The sequence below is a fragment of the Haliaeetus albicilla genome, chromosome Z, assembly GCF_947461875.1.
Source record: "Haliaeetus albicilla chromosome Z, bHalAlb1.1, whole genome shotgun sequence".
NCBI lineage: Eukaryota > Metazoa > Chordata > Aves > Accipitriformes > Accipitridae > Haliaeetus > Haliaeetus albicilla.
In genome coordinates, this window is record NC_091516.1 from 64,205,760 (window position 1) to 64,229,389 (window position 23,630).

Below are 23,630 nucleotides of genomic sequence, written 5' to 3' on the forward strand. Positions count from 1 at the left end.
CTACATGTCATTTTGTGTAAGTGCAGAGATCGTATAGAGCTAATGAAGTAACACAGAGCCCATTTTCCTTTCACATCTGATAGTAGGGTCACTTTTACAGTGTTGTCCATCTCCTCTAATTTCAATTAGGGTCCTATTCTTTGTGTTGATTAGTGTAGGGCACAGGAAACCTCTTTTCAGCTTAAAAAAGGAGTGAGGTGCCTTTACCTTTGTTCAGACTTTTTCTCTGAAGATTAATTGCAACTTTGGCATATGTTATTACTTTACTTTCTAAGAAGAGAGTGATTCTGTTGGGGTATACAAGCTGAGACCTTGGGAACTATCTCTGGCAGAGCTTTGCAATCTGGATTGTGGATTGCCCTTCATGTTTCTTGGGGTCTGCTTTTCTCTGTCTCTTACTTAGATACTGACTTTATTGTCAAGCATATTATAAGTCATGGCAGACAATTCAGGAACTTTAAGAGTCTAAAGGAAGCATAGGGAATCTCGGTCTGCAGTCCAACACTGGCTGACACCCAGACAACTGGGCATCTCTAGGCCCATTAGATGCCTCCAAACACTCAGTCTGATGTTCCTGCCATCAGCTGCTATGAATTTACCTCTACTGATAAATATATCACAACTACAAAATCATGGAATAGTTGAAGTTGGAAGGGACTTCTGTAAATTATCCAGTCCAATCTCACCAGTTCAGAGCAGCACCAGCTGGAGCAGGTTGCCCTGTACCACGTCCAGTCAGGTTTTGGTTGTTTCCAAGGATGGAAACTCCACAGCCTCCCTGAATGAGCAATGTGTTCCAGTGTTTGACCATCCTTACAGTAAAATTAAAAGACCACCAGAATGGAGAAAGCCAAACTGAATTTGTAAACCAGGCACTTACCTGTAGACTAAAAATTTTTTTTTAAAATACAACCTTTTGTATTTCTTGGATAGAACAAAGGCTAACAGAGTGCTATTCTGCTCTTCTGGCAGTGTTGAAGTACTGAAAGTTCTTAGGTCTGTAGCTGGATAAAAATTCCTGAGTTTACACCTATCGTCCAAACTATACTATTAACGAATGTTCTAAAATTAGCCTCACTTGCTCACTGCAACTGTACATTGGCCAATTGTGACCATTTTTTTCCTTAAGAGGAAATCTGTACTAGAATGCATGGTGGGCAAATGCCCAGTTTCATTAATCACAAAAGCTTGATGGGAATGCATGAGGTCCTTGCTTGATGTCAGCCATGCAGCATGTGTAGATGTGTTTGTCTCTGTAAATATTGAGTATCAAAGAGAGATAATGCAGTCTCTCTTTTCTGCATTTAAAAAATGTCCTTTATTTTGATTTACCTTATTGAATGGTAACGTTTCAGCTCCATACAAGACGACCATTTAATCTCCAGCCCATTTTAGCAGAACAGAATATGGTATTCCTGAAAGCATTCTAATGGGGGGGGGGGGGGGGGGGAGGGGGAAGAAGCTACCTGTAAAGCTGTATCTGTAAGGATATCATATTTTTAGATACTGTTATTCCAAGAGGCAAAGCAGAAACAAAATGTACAGATTCAATATTGTGACCCTAAATGTATAGAGGGAATTTCAGGAGAAAAATGACCCTGAGAATTTTGTGATGGGAAGTTACTTGCAAATTGTTTTGTACACACTCCTTGGCCTTGTAATGGGACATAGAGGGCTGTCAGTGTGACATAGGAAGTCACCGATCCAACACACAAGAATGGTCTCCTTGTCTTTCACAGTTGAGGCAGGTAGGCTGTCTTGTCCAGGGGAAATGTACAACCAATAAGTATTTATGGGGTTTGGTCAGAATTTAAGTGAACTGAAAAAATGTTCCAGAACTTTGCAAATTTCTAGAGTATAACTTCACTGTTTTGTTGCAGTGACACAAATCACGTAGTGCTCATTTAGTTTAAATGTGAATTGGCTGTCAAAGAACACTGTTCCGTTGCAGATTTACTGGTGTATATTTTGCTATGCCAGACAGTATAAGTTTCAAATATATTAACAACTTAAGGCTAATTAATTAAATATACAGAGGGAGCTAAGTGTAGAAAAATGTAGATAAACAGTAGCCTTCTCAGTTACCTTAATTTCTCTGTTTGTTAGTTTAAGATTGTGTATGTGAACTTTGAACAAGATAATTTTTTTGACAATATAGAGTAAGAAATACTAATCTAGTATTTCATGGATAATTCTTTCAGGCTTGCATTGTGTCAAGACGCTGCCTCTAGTTGGAGCTTTGATATAGCTGTGCGAGTCCAATATCTTGTTGCCTCTCAAAGAGGCAAGCCAGTATCTAGCCTCTCATGCTTGTTCTGCTGCTGTTAGTTCCTTTGCATCATCACTGGTGCTTTTTTGACCTTGCATTGAGGCATATCAGGGAGCTAAGTCAGCTACTTCTTTGTAGCATTAGTTTCCTGCTGGTTTAGCTCTATTAGCTAGCTAATGTTGGAATAAGATGAGAGGCAGTCTAAGGGTGATAGTAAGGATAGATGTGTGGGAATAAGATTAGGAGGTCTCTTGGCTGCCCTGTCTGGTAACAGCAAGTTGTGTCATAAATTCTTTCCCTTCAATATATAGAGGAATTGCACTTCACTACCAAATTTAACTCCAGATCCAAATTTGGAAGTGATACACATAGTGATATCAATCTAGAAAAGTTGGTCAGAGGCTGGTTTTGAGGCATGAAACAGCACAGAAGCAAAGCTGTCCCCAGTCTGGAGTTCTGCAGAGCACAAATTCAGACTTATGTAATGAGGTTCAATTTAGTTCAGAAGTGTTTTACTGGTAACACATTTTAGATGAGCTGTGGAGCACTGAAAATTATGCAGTATGAGATAAGAAGAAGCAATATGTGCTTCATTTCCATCTCTCTTGCACACAGGCACACACACATACACAAACTCTTTTCCTTCAAAACCTGTTCTTTTCATCCTCTGTCTCTTTGGCTTGGAAGTAATTATCTTTTCCAAGTCTTGCAGCTGTCAAAAGTGCAGTTTGCTGTTCAGCTTCATTTTCTGATCAATGTGCTATTAGTGTGTTTAAATTGCAACAGAATTTGCCCAAGATCTAATCCTGCCATGTACATAAGTATTAGTCTAGACTGTACTTGCTTGACTCTATTTATTGTAAAAAACAAAGCAAACTTGTGCAAAAAATGATGATCAACTTCTGCTTAAAAGAGATGCTGATGTTTATTGATACTTACTAGAATGAAAAGTTATATTAATTAATATCATAATATTCAATACATTAACACTCCAAATGTGCCTACTAAATATTACTACAGAACAGTAAATTTTCCATCTTTATTATCAGGTTCCCTTATTCAAGTCCCTTCAGTTGAGAGGGGGAAACTTAGTAAAGTTCGTCTGGGATCATTATCTTTGAAGAAAGAAGGAGAAAGGCAGTGCTTCTTATTTACAAAACATTTTTTAATTTGTACAAGAAGTTCAGGAGGAAAACTGCACCTTCTTAAGGTATAGATTTTAAATTATGGCTCAGTTTACAAAATGAAAACACAGCTTCAGTGAATTTTCAATATTTTATTATTTTATGGCTTTAACGTGAGATTTGCATGTGTTGTTATAAACAGAAGTGAGGTGATGGACAGAAGTTAACTGCTTTGTCTTCTCATTGCAAATAATAGAATTCAGCCAAAGTTCTTACTAACTACAATTTTTTTTCTAGAACCGTGTAATTCTAATAAGCTGGGAGTTAAAAACAAGACATTGGCGTGTCTATTTGTATAAGCTAGCACTGAATAGAAGTCAGTTTTCAGTCCGTAAATCAGCCAGTACAACCCCATGGAATTACCAAAGAATATTTTCCAGAGCTCTAATAAAATTAATTTTAAAAGTCAATTCTGTTTTCCTGAACAGCACATTCTCTTAAACTGAAACCTCTTCTAAGAATACTCTAGTTATATTTGTTGAGAATCAGGCTTTCATACTGTTGGCTTGTGATTAAAGAGATGTTGGTAGTTTACAGAGTGGATTATGTTGAATAGAATTTTAATTTGACAAAGACATTTCCGAGAGGTTATTGAAACTGTTTGTATGCTTTCTCACTTTTCACCCCTTACATCATTCAAGTATTTTGCAAAATAAATAGAGTATAACTGAACCTTTAAAAAAAATCTTGTATGTATTTGATTTAAATTCAGGAGAAGATAAAATTCTAGTTACCTTTTTTGAAACTTGTGAACAAGTCTGTATGTGAGATTAATTATAATCATGTAAAAATGAAAGAGATTTTGTACATGTAAGTATATTATTAATTTGTGGGATTAAGAAAAATGCTGTATTTTATCTATGTAGCTTTAGTTCTTGAGGAAAAATGTGCATCATGAAATTGATGTATCTTCCTAAGAGCTCTGAGTAATGTAAAACCTTAAAGTAAGGTATATCAAAGTTTAAAAATAACTATAATGACAAATGGGAACAAATGTCAAAATTTGTGAAAAATGTGCTTTGTTTTCATAGACAGGAGGTGTTCTGTCTTTAATAGAGTGCACATTGATCGAGGAGACAGACACGAGTGATGATGATTGTAAGTTAAATTCAGCTGTTTGTAGTAATTACCATTTCTAGTTTCTTAAAATTGGTACCCTTTGTTTATTTTTCATAAGAGCAAATTGATATGTTCTCGCCTTTCATAAAGCCAGAGGAATACAGCATTGAACTGATTCAGTAGAAGAGATGTTTTAATAGTGGGCATGCTGGCTTTGATAAGGGTTTGTTTTGTTGTTTCTTGCTGTTGACATCTCACATAGGATTTTCAAGTAGACTGGCTGAAGGAATGTGACAAATTATTTGCTGACTTTTGTATACAACTTCACCCGGAGGATCTCAGAAAGAAGAAAATATGCCTTAAAAGAAGAAGCAGATAATTGGGTTTCTTAAATACATGGGGGTTGAGTGAGTTGGCAGAATTAGCGGAAAGTTTTTCTCTTGGACTCCCTACAGATCTTGACTGCAAGCTTGTTCAAATGAAATAACAAAACACATTCCCAAGCTGATTTTACTGTTACTCATTTTGGCTTCCATCCTGCAGTTTTTGGCAAGTTTTGCACTTGAATTGTGGAAGTAGTTTCATTAATTTCAGTAATACTTCTAGTATGCTGAGAGTATATCAGCATAGATGTATTAAAAGGATTTTAGCCTTATTTGGTATCTTTAAAAGTAAAGTATAGCAACTCCCACTCCTGCATATTTGCAGCTTTTTTTTTAATTTGGTGTATGTGAAAAACAAAATGAGTTTTGGATCCTGAGTTAGATTTGCTCTTTGTCAGAGAGATGTTTTAAAGTAACTTCTATTTTAAATGAAACCATTATTTTCTTTGTCTTATAGTCTGAAGTCTCACATTTTGACTTTTTTTCTCCTCTCTGGCTGTAAAGCAAAAGGTACTGGACAAGTGTTTGGACACCTTGATTTCAGGCTTGTGGTTGAACCTCCCGATGCTCCTGCTTTTACTGTTGTCCTTTTAGCCCCATCACGACAGGAGAAAGCTGCATGGACAAGTGATATAAGTCAGGTAGCTTAATGCGTTCTTTATCTTGTTTGTATTGAGATCTTAGTTTATTCTGTATTTCTGAAAACTAATCCAGGAGAGGGATATTGATTTCTTGAGGGCTGATTTGCTGTGATACATGTGAAAAACCCTTAGTGTTACATGTTTTCCTCAAAATTCTGTCTTTGCATTTGAGTCATCAGTGATTGATTTCTAAAGGTGCTACCGTTGCTGGCAACATCTCCAGATTAATTGTCATCATGAGCAGAAATTGCTTAAAAATAAGTATTCTGAGTTACTTTCTTGTGGACCAACTTTTTTAAAGGAACAAAAATACGAAGATAAAAATCTCAAAATATGGTATGAGCTGCAACTCAGTGCATACACATCTTACAGACAGACCTGATTGGGGAATTTTTTACAAAATGGATTTTCAGTGAATTGTTCCACTGTTGTTCCACTGACAAGTATTGCAATTATTTGCTGGAGAAGAAATTTCCAGGCCATTTAAGAACTGTCCTGGAACACGGGACACCCAGGAATAAGTAAATTCTTAGCCTAAATAATAATAAATTTAAATGAGAAAGTCATCTGCAGTCCATGTAGACTAGAGAATAGAGTTTGGGTCTGCCTCCAAAGGTCGGGTCGTCTCCTCCAAACCACTCAAACAATGCTACTGTGGTTTTAGGGGAAGAGCTGAAAAGCTCCACAGCTGAATTGAGCTGCATGCCTGCAAAGCTTGGAAGTGTCTTAGGAACGCAGAATTAAACACGACTAGCTGCGTACGGCTGAGAGAGCAAAGGATTGGCCAGACTGCCAGGGAAACAGTTAGAAGGGTTTCTCCCTTGATCCCTCTTTGAGGAAGGGGAGATCTCCCAGCTTTTGAAGACAGGGGTATTCTGAAGAGAGACGGGGCCAACAGTTAACAGAAGCTTGTAAGTGAAAGCCTGAGAAAACTGAGACCTGTTAGCATTGTGAGGCTGAAAAAGCTTCTCCATCCTTACATAGGAAGGGAAGCAAGAGATGCTGAGGGGATAAGCAGCAGCTTAAAAGAGAAGAAGGAGTAAGAAGGGGCACAAGAAGCTGTGCAGACTGCAGACATTTGGGGCATGAATTGGTACCGTTTACAAATGGCAATCAAGTCAGTTGACTTAGTACTTTATCTGGAGAGAGCAATAAAGAAGAAAATAACTGGAGAAAGAAAATTTGGGGTGAAAATTTAGATAATGCATGAAAACTTCTAAACAATTGAGATCACTGGTCTCTTGAAAACCAGATTGTGTTTCTGAATGAGCCCATTGCCAGCAGAAATGTTGCCATAAGAAATTACTGAATCGCCTGCCCAGAAGCATTTTTTTCTTTTTAACCCTGTCCACAACCCTCAAGGAGAACATACAAACTATGCTAACAAAAAGGGCCTATAAAAAGTATTTTTCTAGTAAATATGTGTTCTTCTATGTTTGCAAATAAAAAAAGTATACATGTAGTTGCTGTTCACTCACAGCGTTAGTCTTAGTGCCCAGAATTCTGCATCTTATTAAATTATATATGCATAAGACATATAAGTCGTATTTGTCTATATGTTCCTAGTGAGACTTCTTGAATTTATATTCCTTTCATGCAAACCATACACTTCTTATGGAAAATGCATGGGTTTTGTTGATGCTGAAGAAGCCTCCCCTCTTCTAGTTTGAGCTTATTGTCCTTCAGCTCTAGATCCCCTTTATACTCATTCCTTAGCTAGAATGCTAGTATCTGTCAGGGGGGTAGTAAATGCTAGGGCTATGCAGACTGAGGATAACAGTGGTGAATTACCTCAGGCAGTTTTATAATTGGTGCTAAGGGCTTCTTTGCAACATTTAGAATTAATACAGGGGAAATGATGTATTTTTATTAGATTTTTTTTCTCAGTGCTTTTAGGTAACAATTTGATAAAATCATAATGTGAATTGTTACAACTGCACTTTTCAAACAATCTTAACACCTGCATTTAAAAACACATACAGCTACATAGATCATATTTTAAATGTATAGCTATGTTAGATATATTTTAAACCTGAAGCAGTTTCTGATTATCTTGTTTGACCAATCTGACGTCAGTCATTATTTTGCTACGAGACCTTCCAAAGCCAGCAGACTATTTTTATTCTTTAAGTCTAGGTAAATGTATATGATAATTTTGTAAACTCCTTTCTACTGATGTAAAGAAATAATGTTTTTATATATATGTATGCATGATACTTGACAAATAAAACTAGACAGCATTACAAAGACGAGTCCTGTCGTGTTAAGTGGCAGGTACTTGTGGCAGACCATATAATCCTGATCCACTGGCAGATTCTGTGCTGACTTCCAAGAGCAAGGCTTGTGGTGCTCTGTTACCTTAACTACATAAAAGTACAAACCAGAAGATAATGGTGTACAAATGGCTTCGAGCTACCCCTGTGCACTGCCAGCACTGAGCTGCTTTGAGGCTTGAAGAACAGCTTATGCACCCCTAGTTTGTAGACTTCTACTGGCCACAGGACAGCCTGTAATTTCTAAAGCAGTATGTGCTGTGACCGTGCCCCAGAAGTGTCTTTCCAGCTTCTAATACCTAGCTCAAAACATTTATGTAAGAGTTTGCAAGGAGCTCCTTGGACAGCATCTTCATAGCTATGTTTCACAATAAGAGCACCACTTGAATTTGTTTTTACAAGTGTGTTCCTAGCAACTGGTTATATTTCTCTTTGGTCTTTTTGCACAGTGTAAAGGTTAAGGTATTAGTGTATCTGTTTGTGTATAAAGTATTCCAACTTTCTTGCAGTGTTGATTTTTCAAACTTAACTCTCATTCAGGAAATGCTAGAAATATTTAATTTCATTCAGTTTTAAAGAAACTTCAAAGGAAATTTCACTTCCAACTCAAAATACTTAATCCTGTGGGAAGAAGGATGCTGAGCTGAATATCCTGAGTGTGCTGGTAAAGATGCATGGACTTGCAGATGTGCAAATCAAAGGCAGAAGACTAACGAAGCATGTCCACTATAATTCTTGCATCACTGCTTTTCATTTATGAAAATACCTTGTACCAATCAGTCCATACCTTGTAAAATTTATGCTTTAAGCCTACAAAGATAGGAAAAGTGTGAAAGTAAGTCTCCTTACCCTGTGTTTTGATTTCAACAGTTCTCAATATTTGTTTTCACAGTGCATTGATAATATAAGGTGCAATGGTTTAATGACCATAGTGTTTGAAGAAAACTCTAAAGTCACAGTGCCGCATATGATCAAGTAAGTGCATCATTTTTTTCCCCAGTGAATAAAATATCTTCTTGGTTTTTTGTAATAAAAGTTTTAACAAAAGAAAATAAATTAATTTTTTCCCCTGTTTTTGTTCAATGGAATTAATTCTACATCCCAAAATGTATCTTTTCAAATCTTTTTCTGGATATGGTAGGGATGACTCAAAATGGTAAACTCTCCATTCACAGTATTGGACTGTATCACAGCTCAGATTTATCTATTATTTGTGAAGTTGCTTTCAATTATGGTTCAGATGGATAATTTTATTCTCTCTTAGCTTTTCTCTGTCATACCACTCATAATTTTATTGAATGTGTTTTTAAATGTCTTCACAATTTAGGTGACTGCAGACAAGTATCGTTTTCCAAGGTATTTTATTGTATTGGCCAAAATCTTTCTTCTCTTCGTTGCTCTTATTTCTGAGAAAAAATTATTTTCTCTCATAGTTTTAACTGATCACATCAAGGTGACATCATTATTCATTAACCTGCTTCCTTCATCCTTGGAGTCTTTCAGTAATTTATTGTGATAAGTAATTTTTATTTGTAGACAGCAATTTTCAATACATGATTCCAAATTTCTAACACAATTTTACATCTTGGATCCTCTACAGATCTGTATTTACATGAGTTTTACCTACTATTATGCAATATAAATATTAAGGAATAGAATGTAGGGATAGAAACAGAAGTATTTGCTTTCTTACTGTTACCTGTCACTAGACCATTTCTCTCTCTTTGATGTACTCCATACATGAAGCTTTCTCAAATGCCTGTTTTGTAGTTGTTGCCTCTCCTCTCTTTGTATATGTTTAGAGATGAAGAAGAGATAAAATCTGTGAATACACTGTTAGGACATATAACTTTGATCCCAGGAAAGAAGGCATTTTATTGTCTTCACTTTTATTCCAGGAACTCTCCAGTGTGTAAACACTTCTGTTACCTGCTGAATGTTAAAAATATGTTCATCTGTTTTCAAATTGTAGAGTACAGCAAGGTCTGAATCCTAATGTCAAGAGAAAGAAATCTTAATTCTAAAAAAAAGCATACAGGATCTTAACAACAGACACAAATTTGCTGTTCTCTTTCTGAGATTTTACTCATCTGATTTTTAGCACACATTGACTTTTAGAGTCAGATGTCTTTGGATGAAATAAAAAAAAAGGTCAATTTTCTGAGGACCCGACTTAAGAAAGAAGAATTTTTTGGTTGTTTCTTTTATGTAATGCAGTGTAAAAGTGTGTGGAATATCTTGATGGTGTATTCTAAGAAAATCCAATCATTTTTAATGAAAAGAACAGGCAGTATTGAAAGATGCTTTACGTAGTATCTATCCCCTTTTTTTACAAACTAAGCCTTCAACTAGATAAAACTAAGCAAAACTGAATTTGGAAAAAAACCATTGTGAGTAAGGTTAAGTAAATGATTCATTTTTGTTTTGATGTTCAAACAAAAATTAGTCCTTTTTTTTTTTTTACTAAAACAAAGCCTCTCCATGGTTTCTGCTTTGAAATTTGAGATGTTTCATGCTGTTCCCTTTTTCTTTTAAAAAAAAAAAAAATTCTTGTAGCCGGAGGGCAGGTGTTACCTTGCAGGTGAGCCTTAAGCTTAGTAAGGAGTTAATTTTCCTCTCTTTTGCTAGGGTCCATTAGTTTATTTTAGATAGAGCTAGATCCCAGCAGAAAATATTGCAATCAGTCTATTATTCTTTTGTTAGCTTCTGCTAAGTTTGGACAACAGTCTGAAAGAGACAAGAAGGGACAATTCTGCCTCCTGTTCCATTTCAGAAATTTAAGCATCATTAATGGTTTCTTAGACTTTGAAATGTAAATTAAGTATTTGTCAAAAATAAAATTTAAATTCCCTTAGTTATGGCATAAAATATAACTGAATGGAAGCAGGTATTGCCACAGATTAAGAGTTTTCTTGTGTTGATGAAATACAAGAATACATATATATTTGGTGATTGTATGTTGACAGGAGCAGCTAAAGTGATATCACTACTGTACCATAGTCATTCTTCCTCTTTGGTAAAATATTCTAAATTTAACTTTGTGTAGATCTGATGCTCGTCTTCATAGAGATGACATTGATATCTGCTTCAGCAAAACACTGAATTCCTGCAAAGTACCTCAAATCCGTTACGCAAGCGTTGAGCGCCTTTTGGAGCGGCTAACAGACTTGCGATTTCTAAGTATTGATTTTCTGAATACTTTCCTACATACTTACCGCATATTTACTACTGCAGCTGTTGTACTGGAAAAACTTTCAGACATATACAGGCGGCCCTTCACTTCCATTCCCGTCAGGTGAGCTCTGGGGTTTTTCCCATCTGTCATAGGTTTCTTACAGAATTACCATGCTGGCATTTGTTGTTGGCATTGTTGAAACCATGATTTTCTGTTATATAAATAATCTAAGAAGAAAGTTCTTCCTTTGTAAATATGACGTAACTTCTTAGGTAAGTCTGTCTCAACTTTCTGCCCAGGCTTTGAGGACTAAGTGTCATACAGATTTTGCAGTGCCATGCATATTTGCACAAAATTTGTTCATAAGTGTTTTCACTTAAATCTGCTAGGTGTTTGTTATGATCTGTTGCTTTTTTTTGGTTCTTACTCTCAGGTCTTTGGAGTTATTCTTTGCTACCAGTCAAAACAACAGAGGAGAGTACCTGGCTGATGGGAAGTCACCACATCTCTGTCGCAAGTTTTCTTCTCCTCCTCCATTGTCACTCTCCAGAACTTCGTCACCTGTCAGAACCCGAAAACTGTCGTTGACCTCACCACTGAATTCAAGGATTGGTGCCCTTGACCTCTCTACTTCATCTGTGGCGAGCAGTCCTACCTCGACCTACAGCCCAGCCACCTCCCCACCGCCAACGGGTAGTAAAGTACCCCTGGACCTCAGCAAAGGGCCCTCCTCTCCTGAGCAAAGCCCTGGCTCCATTGAGGACAGCTTGGAGAACCCTCGTGTTGACCTCTGTAACAAGCTGAGGAGAAGCATTCGAAGAGGTATTAACATACCCACAAAATACTGAATGTTACTTTTGATGAATAGGGTAGTCTCTAAGGTAGGCTTGACTTTTATCAGATTACTGCTGAGAAGTTGTTTCTCACATCTTTTTTTTTTCTCCTGATCACCATCAGTTGTGTTGTGAAACCAAATACTCTGCTCTCTCTGTCATCTCTAGTAGAGGCTGCGATGTGTTGTCTGTTTCCACCGCTTTGTTGCTTCTTGTAGGAATAGTAGTATGGCAGAATGGCCTTGTGCATTTTCCCTTCAGCAGAGCGTGAAGGAGAAAGGCCGAAGGAAATACTTGATGCCAGTTGTGTTTCCTGAGGTGAAAGATTTTGGAGTTGTACCATTACTACAGGAAGTAAAATATTAAGTTAAAAAGAAATAGGGATGTAAACACGTAACAGCTTTAACATGTACATAACAGGGCTAGTTTTCCAGGAGGATTTCATCACTAATCCAAACAGATAATTTATGTGATACACTTGGTACATTGGTGAGATTCATACCACCTGGTTGTTATCCATCCAGAAGGTAGATGTCTAATATAGATTAATTGCTCCTGGGCAAATGCCTGCTTTCCTCTACGGGTTGGGTAAAGCACCTTGGAATAGGTACTGCTTCCAGAGGCCTAAAGTTAGTTGATATAAACCTCAATGGGATCATTGTATTTATATATGGCAAAGCAAGAATGTATCTCTAATTTCATAGGATACATAAGTGTGCACCTATTTCTTATTGCTCTTTGGGGATGGAGAGGTGGTCTTCTGAACTAGAATAGAAGTATACAGTAATTTTTTGTATTGTTGTTACACGAAACAGAAGACAAGGAAATAAAAAAAAATGCTATTTTTTCCCTAAAATTCATGTTTAGAAAAGGTCTTGCATGGCCTGACTCACAGTCTGAGGAATTTGAACTGTTAATCTGAGCAAAATGTAGCTCAATTTTACTTGCAAGTACTGTAACAATGAAAATTGATACAACCCAAGAGGGAAGAAGAAAAAGATTATCAAACATAAACTAAGAAAAATATGATTGTAGCATTATGTCTACTCCTTATTGATGAATTGAAATAAGAAATTTGATGTTGTATTATACAGAGAGATTGTTTTTACAGAATGTAGTCTCTTGTTTAAAAAAAAATTGCCCACCTTAGCATTATAGGAGTCTATGCTTGCCCATGCTTTATGCTTTCATAAAATGCTGGTTGGCTGTTATACTTAATAATTATATTTCTGTATGCTGGATGTTTTTAAATGAATAGCATTACAGACCATTTATATATATAAAATATAGTATTTTACTATGTAGAGTTGGACAAATTCTTCTTGTGCACTAGTGTAACCACATTGAAATCCACGTGATAGCACAGCATGTCCCAAAATAGAGGCCATGCATTAGAAGTAATTGTACACAGGTAACTGCAGGCTTATGTGTAATGTTTTTTGCTATATACTGTAAAGTAAACTAGTAAAGAATAGGTTATTCTGACCTAGTGTTAGCACTAGGCATTGTTGCAGAGGTATTAAGATTTTGCATTCTAGTCTATCAAAGCTGGAAGTGTCATCTGGGCAGCATGAGAAACATTTGGAAATGCCAAGAACCTCATATAAATGCTAAATTGCTGTCTGTGCAGTGTCTCCAGTCCCTTTGGGGATCTCCCGCTGAACAATTTGCACTCAGTTTGGAGGAATTTGCAGCTATATAGCTCTGTTCCGTGGGGTAAAGTCCTTTTGTCACACAGCTGCATAGAGCATGTTGAGGAAGAGGAGTAAGTTTAAAGAAAAAATCTCACAAGGGGAATGGAAATGGGTAGTAGGAGAACTACAAAATGCTAATCTGCACGTTGCCTGTCATACGTAATGCGTTTTTTTGGTTTTAAAGTTTTCTGGGTAAGGATGCCATTTCTACTTAATCAGGAGGCACCACCCCCTTATGGTTAATACTGTTGCTCTGGTACTGTTAGATTTCCAAGAAAACAGCTGTGGCTAACTCTGAATCCAATATAACCGTACAAATTCTGTTCAGCAGGACGTATTATAGTGGTTGTTGTTCTCCTTGAATGTTGTCCATTTACATCCTGGAATTTCACCTTCTTCACCCACTTCCAAAGTTGTTGTTTGCTTTCAAAGTTTTTGTTTTCCAAAGTTTTTGTTTATATATATATTTTTCTATATACAATGCTTATGCTGCTGGCACAGTTGTAACTCATATCAAATGCAGGATATATTTTATCAGCTTCTTTTCCCTCATTTTGGAAGTAGTATTTCTGCCATTCCTTTTTTATTCTTTTATAGAGGAACTCCTCCATGGAGCAATCTGCTCTCCAGTACTGTTTGGCCATTTTATTGGGCAGTTTTTGATTACACATAGTTATCCACCAAGGATTATTTTCCCTAGCTCATACAAAACCTGTGAGTTCAAGTATCCTTAATACATGTGTATTTCACTGCATATTCTGCTGACTTAAAGTGCAGTCTTATCCAACCTATTTTTAAAACTGACAACTTGCTGGTTTTCACCAAGTTCCTTATTTATGAGTTTTTGTGTGGCTATGTCATTGGTACAAAACTTTCCCAGTCTTCTAACTCCATCCAGAGGATAATTATTGCTGAGTCTTGTTAATGCAAAAGTTTCATGGAAACTTCCAGAAGCAGCACTGTTTAAAAAACTATAAACCAGAGATCAAATGGAAACAACTTAGTGTTAGATGGTATTTAGTGGTATTAGGTTGGTATTGAAACACTGGTAATAAATGCTGTTAATTAATGGCCATTTTTAAAACATTACCAGTTTTGGTAATCACCAAATGGCTATCACCATCAGTGAAGCCCCCTTTGATGTACATACTCTTTTTTGTCATGCAGTACAGTTCATATTGTTCAAAGTTGATCATTTGCAGACTTTCTGTCTCTTGGTGTTTGTAAACTGAGAGTCTTGAATCACCCACATACTCTATAATCTCTGCAGAAGCACTCCGTATCTAAGACAAACTAACCTAATACTCTCTGCTTTAAAAAAGCGTATCTTAAAGCCCCATACTGTAGTTCTGTATGACCTCTTGGATATTTTCAAAGAATATTTATACTTTATAAATACATTAATTTAATGTAATATAATATAATACAATATAATATAATACAATGTAATATAATACAATAATTGATACATTAATATACATTGTTATAAATGTATTTTAATAAAATATAACGTAATATAATATAGTACAATATAATTATAATATAAAAAGTTCTAATAATGAGTTGCAAGTTACGAGTGATAATGCCAGTATTAACATTTACTGTCTTTTAAAGCAGCAGTTCTAGAATCTGTGTCAGTGGACCGGACAATCCCTGAAAGCACCTCGGCAGTGGATACCACAGAGCTTTCACCGTGTAGATCCCCTTCAACACCACGTCATCTCCGCTATCGTCAACCAGGAGGTAAGAAGCTGATGTTTCTTGCCTCTGTGAGTCACTTTAAAGAGTTTATGTACTAGAGCTGTAATCTTTGCAGGTTATTAGGAAAGAATCATGTTTGAATAATGTGTTTTGCTTGTATTTTCCTTATTTCTCAGGTATTTAAAAAAAAGCCGTTAGAATGTGAATTACGCTGGTTAATTTGTATAGTAATAACAAGAGACTTGGAAGCATATTGGGACTTCGGTAGGATGAAATATTCTGTACAGCTTGAGCAGGATGTGCCCAAGTTCAAGACTAATATTGAATCAGTCTTATTCTCACAAAACTCTCAAGACCTTGACAGATTTTTTTCAGCTACTAAGAGGACATACTTTGGGCACCATATGTAATCATGGAATACAAAACACCCATTATTGTCAATGGGGAGTGACTGTGTCTGTTTCTTCATATAACACTGAATATTTACAGATGGTGTCACATTATTCATTCCAAGATTTGAATAAACTGCTCAATTGAAGAGGAAGAGCGAGAGATGGAGCTCCTCAAATAGCTCTCACGTGACTCTTTGAAATCATTAGCAGAGCTGTGAGCTACGTCCATGAACGCTTAAAATGCTGCCATCTCATGTAAGCCAGATTTCTAGGCAGTTATTTCATGCCTGGGATTAAAACAACAAAACCAGAGCAGTGTCTTCTCAACTGTTAATAAGTTGCTGAGACACTTTAATTTTAAACCAATAGTAATCTTCTGTTACTGGGCATGTTTATGGTGAGATGACAAGATTTGGGAGTTGGAAACTGGGGAACAATGCCATATTATCTGAGTACTAGTCAGAAGCAAGGTTCACAGCGCCCCCTATAAAGTTTGATAAATTGTGCAGAACTGTACTCATCCTAGGCAGTGACCTGGGAAAATATGTGAATCTAGTTATCAGAAGTTGGTTAATATGCTTAGCTCTCTAACATGAATCTTTAGTTAGGTTGATTTTCTACACCATTGGTTTTGTCTTTTTTTTTTCCTTTTTCTGTTTGGTTACTTGTTGGTTCTGTTGGTTGCTTGTTCCTCACCTTGCCAGTGTCTTAGACACTTTTTTCCATAGCAACATTAATTATACTGACCTGGATATGAAACTTAAATTGCAAATAAGATTATGACGTTTTTATTTCCCTTAATATTAAGTCCTCTGGCAATGAAAACATAACATGTTCACAAAGTATAAACATTAGTGAAGATTTTAAGGTTTATTGTTGTGTAACTTGAAAAATATGAAAAGTATGTATCCTTTTCTCTGTCCATTTCCTTTACAGTACAAACTGCTGACAACAGCCACTGTTCGGTTTCTCCTGCTTCTGCTTTTGCTATTGCTACAGCTGCAGCAGGGCATGGGAGTCCACCAGGTGAGAGAAATCTGTTGTACCAAAGAGAGATAATAATAAGATACCTAGGTCTGAAAAGGTGAATATTTTTTAAGAACATACTTATCTGAATCCTAAATAGCCTCTGATTTGTTACTTGAATCTGCTGTTGTTTTGAGTCTGGAATCCTGCCCTTTGTGTGGACATTGCAGTACAGGATTCACAGATAATTGGAGCCTTGGCTTCCAATTATGTGGCCGTTATGAAAGCATTTGTAATGTAACACATTTAACTGAAAGTGGAATTGACTCATAAGAATGACTAAAACATCTTAAGGCAGGGTGTTCAGGTGCATCCACCCTGTTGCATTTCCTGCTGTGGCAGTCTGGAAATTTTGGCTGGTGAAGCAATATACGTCACCAAAGAGTAAAATCATCTTTTAGCCTGTTTATATACTACCCTGTCCTGGGGACTTGCCAGCAACCATCATTGTATCTGTTTGAAAGAAGTAAAGGATGAGAAGGTATTCAGAAATATCTTTTAGAACAAAACATGAAACCTATCAAATAAGGACTGCATACTATACCACATCTTCAAGAAACTCGTTAGAGCTTTGTGCCTTTGTTTTGTGGACTCTAAGAAGATTGCCATACTATTCAGTGAGATTTTGAACTATTGTGGTATAAGCCATTGATAGCTTTTCTTGCTGACTTAAATCAGAGTTATATTTGGCACTCCACATTTCCAGTTCACCTATCAATCAGTTGAATTCTTGTATTCTGTCCTTAATACTAGTCCAGCCTATTACTGAAAGGTTAATATTTTACGTATATGTAATCTTCCAAACACCTAGATCATATCTTTCTTGGTTTTATTTTTTTGTATTCACTTACAATTTTATTTTGAAAATGAGCTTTTTTATGCCCACGGTTGGTATATATAACAGCAGTTGTACTTCACTAAATTATTGCAAGTGTGTACTGTATATTCCTTGGAAAGCAGCTATGTTGTCTATTGACTGGAAGTATTTAGTGCAACTTAAAATACTTAAGTTTTGAATTCACTTGCTGTCTTGCTGTGTACCCTTTGACATATTAGTATTTTCCACTGAGTCCTGTCCTAGGTCATGGTACAAATAAAAAGCAACTTTTTTAAGGTCCACAAAATTACTTTTACTTTGCATTGACACACCCAAACCCCACAGTTCATTTTGATTATGTATGACAAAGCATAGTCCAACTGTAAATTAAAACCTGCCTCTTTTCCATCATAACAGTTGGAATGTCAAGAAACTGCTTTGAAGACCCTAGTCTCAAAATCACTCATGAAATTCTATGCAAGTCAGTAAATCATCACCATTGATTTCAGTGGATTTTGTATCCACTGTGTCTAAAGTTGTGGTCATTCACTTGAGTGAGTAGGCATCATGAGAAAATAATTTCTGGATAAACCTGGATCAGCACTCCTATTACTCTGGTGTATTTCCTGTGATCTTTAGATGGTAACAAGAGAGTAAAGTTCAGTTTTAGGAACTTTATGAACCTGTCACAAACATGTACTTAGTAATTTTTTTTGAAATTATGAGTATCTTCTGCCTTTGGAATCAGGCACTGTCAAGGAATCAGCAACATTTTGCTTTATGAATTAATTCCAGTATGTTTACAAATTGTTCAAAAAACACAGTAAGAATAAAAAATACTGTTTTTTCCTGCTAGGACCAATGCAATTAAAAATTACTGCTTTTATATTGCTAAAAGCACAACTTTTCAATATTTGTAGTATTGAAGTATGAGAGGAAATAAAATCTGCAGGTATGCAATCAATTGAAGGAATATCAAAGCATGGGGCTGTTGAAAAAGGAAAAAACAACATCCCTAATATTCTTAAGTACTTTTTTGTATTGCTGTTTAAGCTAGTTCTACATAAAAGGTCATTCTCCTGCGTGATGTAAAAAACCAATAAGAAGGTTCTGCAGCAAATCTGACAAGAAAAGTGTGTGGTGGGGAGTCTGAGGAGACTGAGCTGGAGCAAGGCTGGCCACATGTAATCAATATGAAAATTCAAGGCTACAAACCACAGCTCAAACAGCTGAATTACCTGTTTTGTAACTTGATGCAGTTCATCATGGTAGAGATGGTATTAAAGCTGCAGAGTCATGCAGTTCAAATTTGGGTAATTCAAATAATTTTATTTCTTCCCCATGTATATGTTATCATAATCATGCGTGTTTGTAAAATAATGCCTTTTTTTCCAGTGGGCTCCTGTCTCATTCACTGCATAGGGTGGACATGATCCCTCAGTGAATCAGTTTGGGTAGTGAATGAGATTTATGGCTTTTTTTCTTTTTTCAGTTGGTCCTTGGCCTCACTGCCGCAGACATTTTGATGTGTGCCATTTAATATACTCGTACATGGAACATAAATAGAATGGCAGGTGACATTCAGTGTTGATAAATACTAAGTGATGCACATGAGGAAAACTAGTCTCAGCTCTACACTTGAAAGGATGGTCTCTGTGCTGGACATTATTGCTCAGGAACAAGATCTGAGGATTACAGTAGATAGTTCCCTTAAACGATCTTAGTGCTCAGCAGGACCCAAAAAGGTAAAGGAAACATCAGGAATTATTAGCAGAGGAATAAAGGACAAAGCAGAGAAGACCAGCATAAATCCAGAATTTGCATGTATATTGAAGACTATGTAGAGTTGCGGTATGTCCTGTTTGAGGGGAGGGGATGAGAACTAGAGGAGGCTGAGAGTTTGTAATCAAGGATGAGTGGAAGTATAAAATGGCTTCTGTGCATTTGGAGTTTAGAGAAGAGATTACTTGGAGGGTTGATGAGAAAGTTCTGCAAAATCATGCATGTCACAGGGAGGGTAAGTAGGCATTTGTTGCTTTTTCTGATGCAAGAGGTAGGAGGCAACAGATTAATTTCATGAGGCCAAGGTTCAAAGCAAACATGAGTTTCTGGTTCTTTGTGCAATGAATATAAGGCCTTTGAGATTCTGCTGAGTGACATTGGGAAATTAAGAGATCCAGGTTCAAAAAGTGGACAGCTGCCTGCAAGTGAGAGTAGTAGTTTCTACGCTGGAAACTAGAACAGATCAGGACCTGAAATCAGTTGAAGGTTGTGGGAGAGTATTAGGAGGTAAGAGTCATCTGTGTGTCTTCTGTTCTCAGTGTTCCCTGAAGCCATCTGGCTTCTAGCCGTTTTGTTTTGTTTGCTGTGTTTTCCCAGGGTATGATCCCTTAGCTCTTCTCAACTTTCCATCTTCCAGTTCTGACTGTTCAAGGATGCATTGAGGCAAGCAGGTTAACAGACTCATTGGAAAGTCCTGTAGTCACACACTCTACCAGAACCAAACACGAAGAGTATTTAATCATCTCCTGTGGAGAGTGCTGGCCATAACATTTTATAATTACTGTCACCATGCAATGATAAGTTTATATACTGATAAGTATGCAAAGCTCTGAACAGCTCTCCCAGGGCATATGATGGCTTTGTGTATCTTCAGAAAAGCACCTAGGGCAACACTGCCTATGTTGGTGCTGTCTGCAGGCTGCATGACAGCAAGTGGCTTGATGGGAAGCCAAAGTTGAAAGACTTTTGAGTATTTTGGTCTGCTATAGATATTGGTGCACTTCCCCCTTTGGATGCAGCCTGAGCGCAGTGCTTGTTGGCAGTGTTCTCAGTCTGCTCCATCCCCACTCTGTGGGGATCAGTGTGGGTTCATTTGTTATCTGGGTGCACAGCAGGTACACGTGTAGGGCTAGCAGGGCCCTAAGAACAGCTCATGCTTGGGTTGCCCCACCACACCATATGCTGCATTCACTTAGGAGCTGCTGAAAAGGAGGTGCTGGGCACCACAGCATTGGTCTGCAGCATGCAGAGCTTCCGGCAATATATGGAACCTTTCTCTGAACCAGGATGATTCAGGTTCTTATGCACTTCAGCAGGTTTTTTTTAACTTAATGATTTTGTTGCCATTAATTTCAGATATTTTACAAGGTAGCTGCTTTTATGATGCCAAGCTGTACTACTTGTCCTGTTGTTTAGTGCATCTGTCTAGTTAAATATTAATCTTTACATATCTTAAACATGTTTTTGTCTATTGTCTTCCAGAAAATTTGCCTATTACATGTTTATTTTAACAACATGATAAAGGTAAATAGAAATACAAAGTGAAAGCATAGAAAGTTAAATAAGACACCCCAGGTGCACAGCTTGGTGCCTGCATGAATGATAATATGCACAGTAGGGATAAATAGAGCATGTTGTGTCTTTTACATGTCCTTTCTCTTTTGAGGGATGTGAAGGATGGCTGGATGGCTTATGGCTTGCTGTAGTTGTAGTGCTCTGTCAGCATTAACAGATTGCTGCACACTTTCATTCTTTTCCCAATTTGTAAGAATAGGATAATAATACTAACACATTCTAAAATAGAAATGGACAGGTCAAAGCATCATTATTCTCCAGTCTTCTACAGCTTTCTTTCATGGCAATAAAGCTCATTCTTCAGCAAGGGAAGAGGACAAAGTTATGCAAGCATCATTCTCCAGAACAGTGAAAGATACCCTGTTTTCGTGACTGGATGTAAACTAATATAAACTCAAATTGTGGATACAGGGACACATATTCTTTACTTATTCTGAATTACTATCTCCCTTCTCATGACTCTATCATTGCTCCTAGCACTTCTGCTCACCTACATGCTTGTCAGAGTGGTAGGTAAGCCCTGAGTAATCACAAACATATGCCTGCTCAGAGGCATCAGTTACTTGGGCTGTTTCTTTCCCCTCTCTTCATATACCTTGAGAAAATTCGTTCTTGATTTCTGCTTGGATCAGTGACAGCTTCCATAAGTGACACAGAAGTTATCTAGCATCTCTGCTCTGATGTCTGTCTTATAATAATGCTAACGTTCTCATCCTAATGAATGTCCTGCTAATCTCTTCTTTTAGCTTTGCAGTGAGAGTTAGGTAGTCCTTAAGCAGAGCTCCAGGGAGCTGCAGTGAGCCCCATCCCTTCAGGAGTGATTTGCTTCTCTTCTCTGAGAGTCTGTCACACAGCCAGTGTCAAAAAAAGGAGTGAGACTGGTAATGTGGGAGAGGAACCTCCTGCCAAAATTCTCACCAATCATTTGTAGTTTTGCTGCAAAAATCCTACAGATGTTACAGGAATTAAGTAACAGCAGTATAATCTGTATAGCACCCACACAAACCCTAGCACTAGATAAAAACAATTTATATGGAAAAGCATCTTTCATCTGTGGCTTGTAGAACTTGTAAATTTCCCTGGCTTATCTTTGTACAATTCTTTCAAACACGTTATTGGGTTTTTTTCTCCTTCACTTTTTAGGTCACGCACAGAATCGGAGCACTATGTCAGGATCAGTAAGATACCAGGCACTGATTTTTAAAGGAAAAACATCTTTTGGTATTCATTTACTGAAACTGCTTGCTCTGTGTGCAGGTCCTCATAGTTGTTAATCCTCATAAACTATGAAGGTGCTCTGTGTGACTAGAAGAGATTCGAGCTTTACTTAAAATCTCTGAATAGTTGTACGGATGAAGCCAAATTAGCAAAATAATTCTACGTTGTTTTTTGTAAACAATGAATAAAGTAAAAAGTACTTATATAAGCTTAGGAAATGTACAAATGTCTTCTCTGCTAAGAATGTCTAACGCAACTTGAAGAAAAATAGTTAAATTGATCGTTTTATTTTGAAACAGTTCTACTGAACATGGGCTTCAAGAAGATTGTTTTGACAAAAGCTTAAATTCAAGATCTAAACTCATCTTACATACTTTTAATATATTTTATACCTGTAGCAGGTAGAATCAAAGAACTTTGAAAAGCTTATTTCTTCCTCAACTGAAGCTAGAGACCAAAATTTTCCCAACATGGAAAATAAATGTTAGACAAGAAGCAAATACTTGAACCCAAACAAATGGGTTGTTCCCTAATGAATATAGCAGCTTTATTTCAACAGTTCTGTCATCTGATTTTGAGCCGGGTACGTCAGTATTTCCAGCGTGCCGCACGCTTCAAAGCTGCCTTCCTCCTCCTACAGCATGCCAGTCGGCGCTGTAGAGAATGTACCATTTTTCACAAGAACAAGGTGACATATTATGGAAGAGGATGGGAGTGGGATGGGAGCTTGTGGTTGGCAGGAGGGCCTGGCTTCTTTAGTATAAGCATTTGTTTTTTAAAACACATGTGAAAGGGAGAGGAGATAGTGAGAAAGTAGGGAAAAAAGAGTCTTTGGGGGAGTATCTCTGACAAACAGGATTTGCACATAGAAAAATCTGCCCCATGCTAGTAAGGAGGAAAGATGGTTTTAATCTCTCTGATTTTAGTGATTTAAAAGAGCAATTAAAATAACAGCTTGAAGCTTTGAAGCATATACACAAAAATGAATTGCTTATATACTCTCCCTTTCACTTAATTGCCTGCACATATCTGTGGTGCTAAATTACCTTTGACTTGAGTTATTTACCTGAGTATGGTTCAGGAGAGAGAATTTTTCCTGAAGTTTCTGCATTTAGCAACTTGCACCCTATCAAAGAACATCTTAAAAATCTCTCAAACAATCAGCCTGTAAATCCTTTCTTATGCAAAGAAAGTACAACCAGCTCCTTCTCTTTTCACAAGTCCATTCTGGTAGTTTGGAGAAGCAATCTTAATCTAAATTGCCCTTGGTTTTAGGCTAGCAAAACTGATCAGCCTGTTTACCAGATAATTTTCTAGTATCATCTGCTTTTCATTAGTTCTTACAATCTGTTTGCAGAAGTGATCAGACAGTCCTTTGCAGCTGCAGCAGATTCTCAAAAAAGCAAGCACAAAGCCTGCTCCATTAATCTGCTGGCTGCAGCTGCTAAATACAAGCAGTATCTTCCTTCAAAGCAATTCACTTTGAAAGCCTTGGCATTCAAAAGTACCTCCTGGTGCCACTTCCGCACACCGCCACTGAGTAGTTTCCACTGTTGACAATGCATCTAAAACAGTCTGTGAGTTCTGGATCAACGGTCCTGTGATCAC

General features: G+C 37.1%; 2 protein-coding genes across 3 annotated transcripts in view; one reads left to right on the forward strand and one right to left on the reverse strand.

The window, feature by feature from the left end:
* Positions 1–23,630, reverse strand: part of DHFR (dihydrofolate reductase) — a 638,672-nt gene that overhangs the window by 233,784 nt on the left and 381,258 nt on the right. The gene's annotated exons all lie outside the window — the stretch shown is intronic.
* Positions 1–23,630, forward strand: part of RASGRF2 (Ras protein specific guanine nucleotide releasing factor 2) — a 132,788-nt gene that overhangs the window by 62,368 nt on the left and 46,790 nt on the right. The window contains exons 11-18 of one of the 2 annotated variants that reach the window (XM_069777201.1): positions 3,319–3,479; positions 4,485–4,551; positions 5,400–5,536; positions 8,702–8,784; positions 10,856–11,104; positions 11,418–11,806; positions 15,126–15,254; positions 16,541–16,630. In XM_069777201.1, the coding sequence (XP_069633302.1) occupies positions 3,319–3,479; positions 4,485–4,551; positions 5,400–5,536; positions 8,702–8,784; positions 10,856–11,104; positions 11,418–11,806; positions 15,126–15,254; positions 16,541–16,630 (1,305 nt within the window). The remainder of the gene's footprint in view (positions 1–3,318; positions 3,480–4,484; positions 4,552–5,399; positions 5,537–8,701; positions 8,785–10,855; positions 11,105–11,417; positions 11,807–15,125; positions 15,255–16,540; positions 16,631–23,630) is intronic. The other variant, XM_069777202.1, reaches the window with a different exon arrangement.